General features: G+C 51.5%; 1 protein-coding gene and 1 long non-coding RNA gene across 3 annotated transcripts in view; one reads left to right on the top strand and one right to left on the bottom strand.

The window, feature by feature from the left end:
- Window positions 1-14839, bottom strand: part of LOC144671623 (uncharacterized) — a 1108978-nt gene that overhangs the window by 675402 nt on the left and 418737 nt on the right. The window lies entirely within an intron of this gene.
- The window catches only part of c1qtnf5 (C1q and TNF related 5), a 179145-nt gene that overhangs the window by 24289 nt on the left and 140017 nt on the right, over window positions 1-14839 (top strand). For both annotated transcript variants that reach the window (XM_078533355.1, XM_078533348.1), the window contains exon 7: window positions 3204-3329. In XM_078533355.1, the coding sequence (XP_078389481.1) occupies window positions 3204-3329 (126 nt within the window). The remainder of the gene's footprint in view (window positions 1-3203; window positions 3330-14839) is intronic.

The raw sequence follows: 14839 nt of genomic DNA, 5'->3' as shown, positions 1-14839 counted from the left end.
TCACTATCAGATAGGTCTTCATCGATTCGAGGACAATGCCTACTCAGAGCTGTGTGTTTCTGCAGTGGATCTTCATGGGACTGAACAGACCAATTCTTGACCTGCATATTTTTAAGCATATGGGGCAAGGGGTCCCATGAGGAAGTGGATCCAGAGAATGGGATTTGCTTCCTTTCCTTCTCTGCTGCCTCTCTGCATTATTGTTAAGATGTTGTAACTCAAAGCCTGATGCAGCTTGATGGACAGGTTATTGCCATTCTGAACGATTGGTAACAAGCTCATCCCAGTCATTAATGTCAGCAATGTGAGTGTGGTGACGATAACTGCCCTGTACTCTAGGACTTTTGTTGACTTGCGGAGGTCTTTGTTGTCAAACACTCGCTGGCATAGCTTGTAGAAGGCTGAGCTGTCACAGCTGATCCAATGTTGGATCTCGCCGTCAGTGGTGGCCTTTTGAGAGAGGTAGTGGCCAAGGTGTGGGAAATGCTCAACATATTCCAGAGTGTCTGCTTCAACATATATGGAGGGTGGAATAGTTGCCTGACCGGGTATGGGTTGATATGAGTTTTGTTTTGGCAACACTCAAGGACAGGCCGAATTTCTTGTTGCAGAATTGAAGAGATTGAGAGTGGCTTACAAACCAGGTGCAGAGAGGGCAATGACTCTGCAGTCATCTGCAAACTGTAGATCATGTATGTTATGGTGGCCAGTTTAGTTTTGGCGCAGAGGCAGCTGAGGTTAAAGAGTTTTCCATATCGGTGTGATTTAATACTGATACCAGAGGGCAGTTGATCTTTGATGAGATGACTAACCACCGTCAGGTAGATTGTAAATAGTCCAGGGGCTATCTCACAGCCTTGCTTGACCCCAGTCCAGATTTTGAAGGGGACTGTTTCAGATCCCCCACTCAAGACAGTTCAGCCACATCATCATGAAGCAGTTGCAGGCTTGTGGTGAAGTTTCTTGGGCATCCAAATCTCTGGAGTACAATCCACAGAGGCTCCCGATTTACTGAGTCAAATGTTTTGGTCAGGTCGATGAATGCAATGAAGAGTTCCTGGTCCTGGGTGTTTTTCTTGGATTTATCTGGCAATGAAAACCATGTCAGAGGTTCTTCTGGAAGGTCTAAAGACAAACTGGCCCAGAACTTCCATTCCCTGGAGGGCTGTACCCCAGAGGTACCCAGAAGTTGCCCGGGAAGTCTAAACTTCCAACAGGAATAACCCTGTACTGGGAATCGCTGAAACTGATTTATATCAGAGACTTTGGATGGTTCTGATTCTCTTGGAAGAATAGTTATCCAGGAAAAGGACTAAAACCATTTCTCAGTCCTGGGTAACTATACTAGTGTTATGGACAGGAGAGGGGTTAATTTAAACAGCATTAATTTCTCCTCTCACCGTCTGTCTGTAAACAGAAACGTGCTTTGCTTTGCTTCCCCCTTTATAAATGGTGGCATATTTTCCCAACCCCAATTATTAATAATCCCATAGCAAACCCGAGATAGGATGAACTCAAAGGGTTAGTTTGCTTGCACACACTCAACCAATACGAATTGAAAGGAAGGTTGCGGGGTCCTTTGTCCTAGCAGATGAGTGGACTCCTGTGGGCCAGCCTGGGTTATGAAATGCAGATGGCCTTTGTATAGTTTTCTTTGAATTTGGCCTGTGCAGCCCACAGGGGGTCATTAGTGGCTCTTCAGAGATAACGATGTGTGAGTTTCCCTGATACTGCCACATTGCTTCTTTTGTTCGAGGGTCACAGGCAGACGTAGATTCAGCCATTTTAGGTCCTTTTCCAATTTTAAATTTTTAGAGATAGCAATAAGCATATCTCTATATATATTATTTTAAAAAAGGGTGAGGTCATAGTCCTTCACATTAGTGACCCCCAACCCTCACTGGACCCCCCCCCCCATCTACAACCCCCACCACCCCCAACAACCCCCTGACTACCCTCTCCACCCACCCAACTACCCCCACACCTCCAACTATCCTGCCCAGCCCCCAACTATCCTCCCCACCCCACCCCTGACTGATGGCCACTTGTTTTTGTTCTCGGAGGTCACGTATATCAGCAAGATTTTCATCGAAGCACCTAGTGATGATGATGCTCGATCCTAATGGCCTGGGCACAGGAGTCTAGTCCAGCTGACTTTATTTGATTCCACTGTTCTGGAATTGAGTTGGGTGTGTGAAGATTTTCCAGATTGGATGTGAGTGTACTTGGGTTTCCTCTCTGCAACTGAACTGCTCTAGAACCGTGTGCTTGGAGAATACTCATCACTGATTGGACAGGTCGATGATCTGTGCAGCAGGTATCAGTCCTCCGCATAGATCGGGTGACACAGACTCGGTTACCTGAACAATGACATAATCCAGGAGGAGCCAATGCTTTGATCTAAGATGCTTCTGTGTGGTTTTGTATTTGTCCTTCTGATGGAAGAAGGTGTTTGTTATAATGAGGCCTTGCTGAGCTCACTTTGTCAGCTGGAGGAAACCATTTACATTGGCTTTTCCCAGCCCATTTTTCCAATGGTTCCACTCCTGACATTAGAGTCACGGCCAACCCTGGCATTGAAGTCCCCCAGAAAGATGATTTTTTTTTCCTTTGGGATGGCACTGAGGACTTCTTCAAGGTCAGAATGGAACTTTTCCTTAACATCTCTACCAGAGTCAAGGGTCAAGTCAGAAGCGATGATGGTGGTGGCACGTTGGTTACGGCTCAGCTGTAGGTGAAGTGTCAGGAGTTATCTGGGGAGTTCTGGCAGTGTCTCCAAGATCCTATTCTGAATGACAGAGCTAACTCCAAGGACAGGGGTGTCACTGTCAGCTTTTCCTCTCCAATAGAAGGTGTACCCCTCCCATTTCATGTTCCTTCACCTGCCACTCGCCTGGAAGGTGGGTCTCGCTGAATTTGGAGTCTTGATAGCTCCCATGATACAATTACAGTTCTTTTCTCTGCACACCAGACAGGTACCACATGCCAAATGGCTTCTAGGAGACCAGTCAGCTTCTCACACCCCAAATGCTTTCGAGGATGTCTGATGAGTTATCGGAACGCAGATGTATCATCACAGAGCAGACAGGTTATCAGCTTATCAACAGGTTTAGGATGTATTTCTGTGGGCCATGGCTTGAATCTCATCAGGAAGGGTTTGTTAACTGAGGATTGCTGATGATATACAGTCTCTCTTCTTGCAGAGAGCTGTGCCTGGGATGAGTTTCTGTGTGATGATGGCCTCTGTCTTTTCACCAGCTTTAACTGCAACAACTTTTATGATTGTCTGGACAAGACTGATGAGGTGAACTGTGCTTATCACCATCATGGTAAGTACCTGTCTCCTCATTCACTGCAGGGAGCTGGGGGAACACCCAGTCTGGTATAATCCTGCACAGAGAAGATATTCAAAAATTGCTGTTAGGCTCTTGTAAATCACCAGTCTCACTTGAAAATACTTTGAACTTGCTGCAGAAAATGGATAGGATAAGACACAATGCAAATAGGTGTTTATTCAGCAGCATAAGCGTCACCCTGTATAACTATGGAGAGTCACAGTTCATTCAGGGTAAGGGTCACTCACTGTGGAGCTGTGCAGAGTCACAGTTCATTCAGGGTAAGGGTCACTCACTCTGTGCTGCACAGAGGCTCCATTAATTCAGGGTAATTACAGAACCCTTGGTTTTCCATTCAGAATGGATCTGTGTTCCAGCGAAAGGCTGTATTCCAGGAATTCCCTCAGGTAATAGCCCTCGAAGATGATTGATATGAAAAAGACCTTTTCCGATTCAGTATTTCTGGTGCAGAGCTGCCCCCATTGGGAAACACACCTCCAGTGCTGACTGCCATGTGCTGCTTCTATGGAACGGACATTTGTGGGGATTCACTGGGCCCAGCTATCACTGAGTGCAGCTCCACACTGGGAGCGCTCTAGTGGAAACCCTCCCTGTAATTGTCAGTCTCATTCAGAAATGACAAGGTCATGTGTTGTGGGAAATGGGGATGTCAGACAACCCAGCTCAAGGTATCTCTGATCTTAAGGCAGTTAGTGCAAAGTAGATGAAAAAATAATTAACAGACCAAAACAACAATTCATCGTGACAGTGACATTGAGACAGTGACGACGAGACAGTGACGACGAGACAGTGACGTCGAGACAGTGACATCAAGACAGTGACGTCGAGACAGTGACGACGAGACAGTGACGTCAAGACAGTGACGACGAGACAGTGACGTCGAGACAGTGACATCAAGACAGTGACATCGAGACAGTGACATCGACACAGTGACGTCGAGACAGTGACGACGAGACAGTGACGTCGAGACAGTGACGACGAGACAGTGACATCGAGACAGTGACATCAAGACAGTGACGTCGAGACAGTGACGACGAGACAGTGACGACGAGACAGTGACGTCGTGACAGTGACGACGAGACAGTGACTTCGTGACAGTGACGACGAGATAGTGACGACGAGACAGTGATGACGAGACAGTGAAGTCGAGGCAGTGACGACGAGGCAGTGACATCTAGACAGTGACGTTGTGACAGTGATGACGAGACAGTGACTTCGTGACAGTGACGACGAGACAGTGACGACGAGACAGTGACGTCATGACAGTGACAACGAGACAGTGACGTCGAGACAGTGACGCCGTGACGGTGATGTCGAGACAGTGACGTCTAGACAGTGACGCCGTGACAGTGACGTCGAGACAGTGACGTCTAGACAGTGACGTTGTGACAGTGACGCCGTGACAGTGACGTCGAGACAGTGATGACGAGACAGTGACGTCTAGACAGTGACGTCGAGACAGTGACGTCGAGACAGTGACGTCGAGACAGTGACGTCGAGACAGTGACGACGAGACAGTGACGTCGTGACAGTGACGTCGATACACTGACGTCGATACAGTGACGACGAGACAGTGACATCGAGACAGTGACATCGAGACAGTGACGTCGTGACAGTGACGTCCTGACAGTGACGACGAGACAGTGACATCGAGACAGTGACGATGAGACAATGACTACGTGACAGTGACGTCGAGACTGTAACGTCAAGACAGTGACGACGAGGCAGTGACAACGAGACAGTGACGTCAAGACAGTGACGACGAGACAGTGACGACGAGACAGTGACGTCGAGACAGTGACGTCGAGGCAGTGACGACGAGACAGTGACGACGAGACAGTGACAACGAGACAGTGACATCTAGACAGTGACATTGAGACAGTGACATTGAGACAGTGACAACGAGACAGTGACATCTAGGCAGTGACAACGAGACAGTGACGCCGTGACAGTGACATCTAGACAGTGACGACGAGACAGTGAAATCTAGACATTGACGACGAGACATTGACAACGAGACAGTGACATCTCGACAGTGATGACGAGACAGTGACGTCGAGACTGTGACATCTCGACAGTGACGACGAGACAGTGACGTCGAGACAGTGGCGACGTGACAGTGACGACGAGACAGTGACATCGAGACAGTGACATCGAGACAGTGACTACGTGACTGTGACGTCGAGACAGTGACGTTGAGACAGTGACATCGAGACAGTGACATCGAGACAGTGACTACGTTACTGTGACGTTGAGACAGTGACGTCGAGACAGTGACATCGAGACAGTGACATCGAGACAGTGACATCGAGACAGTGACTACGTGACTGTGACGACGAGACAGTGACGTCGAGACTGTGACATCTCGACAGTGACGTCGAGACAGTGACGTCGAGGCAGTGACGACGAGACAGTGACATCGAGACAGTGACATCGAGAAGTGACTATGTGACTGTGACGTCGAGACAGTGACGTCGAGACAGTGACGTCGAGACAGTGACAACGAGACAGTGACATCATGACAGTGACGACGAGATAGTGACGACAAGACAGTGATGTCGAGGCAGTGACGTCGAGGCAGTGACGACGAGACAGTGACATCGAGACAGTGACGTCATGACAGTGACGATGAGACAGTGACTACGTGACAGTGACGTCGAGACAGTAACGTCGAGACAGTGACGACGAGACAGTGACAACGAGACAGTGACAATGAGACAGTGACGTCAAGACAGTGACGACAAGACAGTGAAAATGAGACAGTGACGTCAAGACAGTGACGACAAGACAGTGACAATGAGACAGTGACGTCAAGACAGTGACGACGAGACAGTGATGACGAGACAGTGACGACAAGACAGTGATGTCGAGGCAGTGACGTCGAGGCAGTGACGACGAGACAGTGACGTCGAGGCAGTGACGTCGAGGCAGTGACGTCGAGACAGTGACGACGAGACAGTGACGTCGAGACAGTGACGTCGAGACAGTGACGTCGAGACAGTGACGACGAGACAGTGACGTCGAGACAGTGACGTCGAGACAGTGACGACGAGACAGTGACGTCGAGACAGTGACGTCGAGACAGTGACTTCGTGACAGTGACGTCATGACAGTGACAACGAGACAGTGACGTCGAGACAGTGAAGTCAAGACAGTGACGACGAGACAGTGACGACGAGACAGTGACGACGAGACAGTGACATCGAGACAGTGACATTGAGACAGTGACAACGAGACAGTGACATCTAGACAGTGACAACGAGACAGTGACGCCGTGACAGTGACATCTAGACAGTGACGACGAGACAGTGAAATCTAGACAGTGACGACGTGACAGTGAAATCTAGACAGTGACGACGAGACAGTGACGACGTGACAGTGACGACATGACAGTGACATCTCGACAGTGATGACGAGACAGTGACGTCGAGACAGTGAAATCTCGACAGTGACGTCGAGACAGTGACGTCGAGACAGTGACGACCTGACAGTGATGCCATGACAGTGGCGACATGACAGTGATGACGTGACAGTGACGTCGAGACAGTGACGCCGTGACAGTGACATCTAGACAGTGACGACGAGACAGTGACTACGTGACTGTGACGTCGAGACAGTGACGTCGAGACAGTGACTTCGTGACAGTGACGTCATGACAGTGACAACGAGACAGTGACGTCGAGACAGTGAAGTAAAGACAGTGACGACGAGACAGTGACGACGAGACAGTGACGACGAGACAGTGACATTGAGACAGTGACAACTAGACAGTGACATCTAGACAGTGACAACGAGACAGTGACGCCGTGACAGTGACATCTAGACAGTGACGACGAGACAGTGAAATCTAGACAGTGACGACGTGACAGTGAAATCTAGACAGTGACGACGAGACAGTGACGACGTGACAGTGACATCTAGACAGTGACGACGAGACAGTGAAATCTAGACAGTGACGACGTGACAGTGAAATCTAGACAGTGACGACGAGACAGTGACGACGTGACAGTGACATCTAGACAGTGACAACGAGACAGTGACGCCGTGACAGTGACATCTAGACAGTGACGACGAGACAGTGAAATCTAGACAGTGACGACGTGACAGTGAAATCTAGACAGTGACAACGAGACAGTGACGACGTGACAGTGACATCTAGACAGTGACGACGAGACAGTGAAATCTAGACAGTGACGACGTGACAGTGAAATCTAGACAGTGACGACGAGACAGTGACGACGTGACAGTGACGACGTGACAGTGACATCTCGACAGTGATGACGAGACAGTGACGTCGAGACAGTGACGACCTGACAGTGATGCCATGACATTGGCGACGTGACAGTGACGACGAGACAGTGACGTCGAGACAGTGACATCGAGACAGTGACATCGAGACAGTGACGACATGACAGTGACGACGAGACAGTGACGTCGAGGCAGTGACGTCGAGACAGTGACAACAAGACAGTGACAACGAGACAGTGACGACGTGACAGTGACATCTCGACAGTGATGACGAGACAGTGACGTCGAGACAGTGACGACCTGACAGTGATGCCATGACAGTGGCGACGTGACAGTGATGACGAGATAGTGACGTCGAGACAGTGACATCGAGACAGTGACATCGAGACAGTGACGACATGACAGTGACGACGAGACAGTGACGTCGAGGCAGTGACGTCGAGACAGTGACAACAAGACAGTGACTACGAGACAGTGACGTCGAGGCAGTGACGACGAGACAGTGACGTCGAGACAGTGACGTCTAGACAGTGACGTTGAGACAGTGACGTCGAGACAGTGATGTCGAGACAGTGACGTCGAGACAGTGACGATGAGACAGTGACGACGGGACAGTGACGTCGTGACAGTGACGTCGAGACAGTGACGTCGATACAGTGACGTCGATACAGTGACGACGATACTGTGACATCGAGACAGTGACGTCGAGACAGTGACAATGAAACAGTGACGACAAGACAGTGACGACGAGACAGGGACGTCGTGACAGTGACGTCGAGACAGTGACATCGAGACAGTGACGATGAGACAGTGACGACGAGACAGGGACGTCGAGACAGTGACGACGAGACAGTGACGTCTAGACAGTGACGACGAGACAGTGACGACGAGACAGTGACGACGAGACAGGGACGTCGAGACAGTGACGTCGAGACAGTGACGACGTGACAGTGACGTCGAGACAGTGACGACGTGACAGTGACGACGGGACAGTGACGTCGTGACAGTGACGTCGAGACAGTGACGTCGATACAGTGACGTCGATACAGTGACGACGAGACTGTGACATCGAGACAGTGACGTCGTGACAGTGACGACGAGACTGTGACGTCGAGACAGTGACGTCATGACAGTGACGATGAGACAGTGACTACGTGACAGTGACGTCGAGACAGTGACGTCGAGACAGTGACGACATGACAGTGACAACGAGACAGTGACAATGAGACAGTGACGTTGTGACAGTGACGACAAGACAGTGACAATGAGACAGTGACGTCAAGACAGTGACGACGAGGCAGTGACAACGAGACACTGACGACGAGACAGTGACGTCGAGGCAATGACGACGAGACAGTGACGTCGAGGCAGTGACGTCGAGACAGAGACGACGAGACAGTGACGACGAGACAGTGACATCGAGGCAGTGAAATCGAGACAGTGACGTCGAGGCAGTGACGACGAGACAGTGACGTCGAGGCAGTGACGTTGAGGCAGTGACGATGAGACAGTGACGATGAGACAGGGACGTCGAGACAGTGACGACGAGACAGTGACGTCGAGACAGTGACGTCGAGACAGTAATGTCGAGACAGTGACATCGAGACAGTGACGACGAGACAGTGACATCGAGACAGTGACGTCGAGACAGTGACATCGAGACAGTGACAACGAGACAGTGACATCGAGACAGTGACGTCGAGACAGTGACATCGAGACAGTGACAACGAGACAGTGACATCTAGACAGTGACAACGAGACAGTGACGCCGTGACAGTGACATCTAGACAGTGACGACGAGACAGTGAAATCTAGACAGTGACGACGAGACAGTGAAATCTAGACAGTGACGACCTGACAGTGAAATCTAGACAGTGACATCTCGACAGTGATGATGAGACAGTGACGTCGAGACAGTGAAATCTCGACAGTGACGTCGAGGCAGTGACGTCGAGACAGTGACAACAAGACAGTGACGACGAGACAGTGACGTCGAGGCAGTGACGACGAGACAGTGACGACGAGACAGTGACGACGTGACAGTGACATCGAGACAGTGACGACGAGACAGTGACGTCGAGACAGTGACGTCGAGACAGTGACAACGTGACAGTGACATCGAGACAGTGACGACGAGACAGTGACGACGAGACAGTGACATCGAGACAGTGACGACGAGACAGTGACATCGAGACAGTGACGACGTGACAGTGACATCGAGACAGTGACGACGTGACAGTGACATCGAGACAGTGACGACGAGACAGTGATGTCGAGACAGTGACAACAAGACAGTGACGTCGAGACAGTGACGTCGAGGCAGTGACGACGAGACAGTGACGTCGAGACAGTGACGTCTAGACAGTGACGTCGAGACAGTGATGTCGAGACAGTGATGTCGAGACAGTGACGTCGTGACAGTGACGACGAGACAGTGACATCGAGACAGTGACGTCATGACAGTGACGATGAGACAGTGACATCGAGACAGTGATGTCGAGACAGTGACTACGTGACAGTGACTACGTGACAGTGACGTCGAGACAGTGACAACGAGACAGTGACAATGAGACAGTGACGTCAAGACAGTGACGACGAGGCAGTGACAACGAGACAGTGACGTCGAGGCAGTGACGTCGAGGCAATGACGACGAGACAGTGACGTCGAGGCAGCGACGTCGAGACAGTGACGACGAGACAGTGACGTCGAGACAGTGACGACGAGACAGTGACGTCGAGACAGTGACGACGAGACAGTGACGTCGAGGCAGTGACGTCGAGACAGTGACGTCGAGACAGTGACGACGAGAAAGTGACGTCGAGACAGTGACATCGAGGCAGTGACAACGAGGCAGTGACGTCGAGGCAGTGACGTCGAGGCAGTGACAACTAGACAGTGACGACGTGACAGTGACATCGAGACAGTGACGACGTGACAGTGATGTCGAGACAGTGACAACGGGACAGTGACGACGAGACAGTGACATCTAGACAGTGACATCTAGACAGTGACGACGTGACAGTGACGTCGAGACAGTGACAACGGGACAGTGACATTGAGACAGTGACGACGAGACAGTGATGATGAGACAGTGACGCTGAGACAGTGACGCCGTGACAGTGACGTCTAGACAGTGACGTCATGACAATGACAACGGGACAGTGACGTTGTGACAGTGACGTCGTGACAGTGACACTGAGACAGTGACGTCTAGACAGTGACGGCAAGACAGTGACGTCTAGACAGTGACGTCGAGACAGTGACGACGAGACAGTGACGTCTAGACAGTGACGTCGAGACAGTGACGACGAGACAGTGACGATGAGACAGTGATTACGTGACAGTGACGTCGAGACAGTGACGTCGAGACAGTGATGACGAGACAGTGACGTTGAGACAGTGACGTCTAGACAGTGACGTCGATACAGTGACGACGAGACAGTGACATCGAGACAGTGACGTCGAGACAGTGACGTCGAGACAGTGACGTCGAGACAGTGACGTCGAGACAGTGACGACGAGACAGTGACATCGAGACAGTGACGTCGAGACAGTGACGTCGAGGCAGTGACAACGAGACAGTGACAATGAGACAGTGACGTTGTGACAGTGACGTCGAGACAGTGACAACGAGACAGTGACAATGAGACAGTGACGTTGTGACAGTGACGACAAGACAGTGACAATGAGACAGTGACGTCAAGACAGTGACGACGAGGCAGTGACAACGAGACAGTGACGTCAAGACAGTGACGACGAGACAGTGACGACGAGACAGTGACGACGAGACAGTGACGTCGAGGCAGTGACGTCGAGGCAATGACGACGAGACAGTGACGTCGAGGCAGTGACGTCGAGGCAGTGACGTCGAGACAGTGACGTCGAGGCAGTGACGATGAGACAGTGACGACGAGACAGGGACGTCGAGACAGTGACGACGAGACAGTGACGTCGAGACAGTGACGTCGAGACAGTAATGTCGAGACAGTGACATCGAGACAGTGACATCGAGACAGTGACTTCGTGACAGTGACGTCATGACAGTGACAACAAGACAGTGACGTTGAGACAGTGAAGTCAAGACAGCGACTTCGTGACAGTGACGTCATGACAGTGACATCGAGACAGTGACATTGAGACAGTGACAACGAGACAGTGACATCTAGACAGTGACAACAAGACAGTGAAATCTAGACAGTGACGACGTGACAGTGAAATCTAGACAGTGACGACGAGACAGTGAAATCTAGACAGTGACGACGTGACAGTGAAATCTAGACAGTGACGACGAGACAGTGAAACCTAGACAGTGACGACGTGACAGTGAAATCTAGACAGTGACGACGAGACAGTGACGACGTGACAGTGACGACATGACAGTGATAACGTGACAGTGACGTCGTGACAGTGACGTGAGACAGTGACATCAAGACAGTGAAATCTCGACAGTGATGACGAGACAGTGACGTCGAGACAGTGAAATCTCGACAGTGACGTCGAGACAGTCACGTCGAGACAGTGATGACGGGACAGTGACGTCGTGACAGTGACGTCGTGACAGTGACGTCGATACAGTGACGTCGCTACAGTGACATCGAGACAGTGACGTCGACACAGTGACTACGTGACAGTGACTACGTGACAGTGACATCGAGACAGTGACGTCGTGACAGTGACGACGAGACAGTGACATCGAGACAGTGACGTCATGACAGTGACGATGAGACAGTGACTACGTGACAGTGACGTCGAGACAGTGACGTCGAGACAGTGACGTCGTGACAGTGACGATGAGACAGTGACAATGAGACAGTGACGTCGAGACAGTGACGTCGAGACAGTGACAACGAGACAGTGACAATGAGACAGTGACGTCAAGACAGTGACGACGAGGCAGTGACGACGAGACAGTGACGTCGAGGCAGTGACGTCGAGACAGTGACGACGAGGCAGTGACGACGAGACAGTGACGTCGAGGCAGTGACGACGAGGCAGTGACGACGAGGCAGTGACGACGAGACAGTGACGACGAGACAGTGACGTCGAGGCAGTGACGTCGAGACAGTGACGACGAGACAGTGACGTCGAGGCAGTGACGGCAAGGCAGTGACGTCGAGGCAGTGACATCAAGGCAGTGACGACGAGACAGTGACGTCGAGGCAGTGACGTCAAGGCAGTGACGTCGAGACAGTGACATCGAGGCAGTGACATCGAGACAGTGACGTCGAGACAGTGACGACGAGACAGTGACGTCGAGACAGTGACGTCGAGACAGTGACGACGAGACAGTGACGACGAGACAGTCACGACGAGACAGTGACATCGAGACAGTGACGATGAGACAGTGACGTCGAGACAGTGACATCGAGACAGTGACGACGAGACAGTGACATCGAGACAGTGACGACGAGACAGTGACGACGGGACAGTGACGTCGTGACAGTGACATCGAGACAGTGACAACGTGTCAGTGACATCGAGACAGTGACGTCGAGACAGTGACGACGAGACAGTGACATCGAGACAGTGACGTCGAGACAGTGACGTCGAGACTGTGACGATGAGACAGTGATGACGTGACAGTGACGTCGTGACATTGACATCGAGACAGTGACGACGAGACAGTGACGACGAGACAGTGACGACGTGACAGTGACATCGAGACAGTGACGATGAGACAGTGACATCGAGACAGTGACGACGAGACAGTGACGTCGAGGCAGTGACGTCGAGACAGTGACAACAAGACAGTGACGACGAGACAGTGACATCGAGGCAGTGACGACGAGACAGTGACGTCGAGACAGTGACGTCGAGACAGTGACGTCGAGACAGTGACATCGAGGCAGTGACGTCTAGACAGTGACGACGTGACAGTGACATCGAGACAGTGACAACGGGACAGTGACGTCGAGACAGTGACAACTAGACAGTGACGACGAGACAGTGACATCTAGACAGTGACGACGAGACAGTGACGCCGTGATAGTGACATTGAGACAGTGACGACGAGACAGTGACGTCGAGGCAGTGATGCCGAGACAGTGACAACAAGACAGTGACGTCGAGACAGTGACGTCGAGGCAGTGACGACGAGACAGTGACGTCGAGACAGTGACGTCTAGACAGTGACGTCGAGACAGTGATGTCGTGACAGTGATGTCGAGACAGTGACGTCGAGACAGTGACGTCTAGACAGTGACGTCGAGACAGTGATGTCGAGACAGTGATGTCGAGACAGTGACGACGAGACAGTGACAATGAGACAGTGACGACGGGACAGTGACGTCGAGACAGTGACGTCGAGGCAGTGACGTCGAGGCAGTGACGACGAGACAGTGACGACGAGACAGTGACGTCGAGACAGTGACGTCGAGACAGTGACGTCGAGACAGTGACGAGGAGACAGTGATGACGGGACAGTGACGTCGTGACAGTGACGTCGTGACAGTGACATCGAGACAGTGACAACGTGTCAGTGACATCGAGACAGTGACGTCGAGACAGTGACGACGAGACAGTGACATCGAGACAGTGACATCAAGACAGTGACGTCGAGACTGTGACGATGAGACAGTGATGACGTGACAGTGACGTCGTGACAGTGACATCGTGACAGTGACATCGAGACAGTGACAACGAGACAGTGACGACGAGACAGTGACGACGTGACAGTGACATTGAGACAGTGACGACGAGACAGTGACATCGAGACAGTGACGACGAGACAGTGACGTCGAGGCAGTGACGTCGAGACAGTGACAACGAGACAGTGACGACGAGACAGTGACGTCGAGGCAGTGAAGACGAGACAGTGACGTCGAGACAGTGACGTCGAGACAGTGACGTCGAGACAGTGACGTCGAGGCTGTGACGTCGAGGCAGTGACGACGAGACAGTGACGTCGAGACAGTGACGACGAGACAGTGACGTCGTGACAGTGACGTCGTGACAGTGACGTCGATACAGTGACATCGAGACAGTGACGTCGAGACAGTGACGTCGAGACAGTGACTACGTGTCAGTGACATCGAGACAGTGACGTCGTGACAGTGACGCCGAGACAGTGACGACGAGACAGTGACGTCGAGGCAGTGAAGACGAGACAGTGACGTCGAGACAGTGACGTCGAGACAGTGACGTCGAGACAGTGACGTCGAGGCTGTGACGTCGAGGCAGTGACGACGAGACAGTGACGTCGTGACAGTGACGTCGTGACAGTGACGTCGATACA

This window comes from Cetorhinus maximus, chromosome 2, assembly GCF_964194155.1.
Source record: "Cetorhinus maximus chromosome 2, sCetMax3.hap1.1, whole genome shotgun sequence".
Taxonomy (NCBI): domain Eukaryota; kingdom Metazoa; phylum Chordata; class Chondrichthyes; order Lamniformes; family Cetorhinidae; genus Cetorhinus; species Cetorhinus maximus.
The sequence above is the reverse complement of the archived record's forward strand: the minus strand, read 5'-3'. Positions and strand labels throughout refer to the sequence as shown.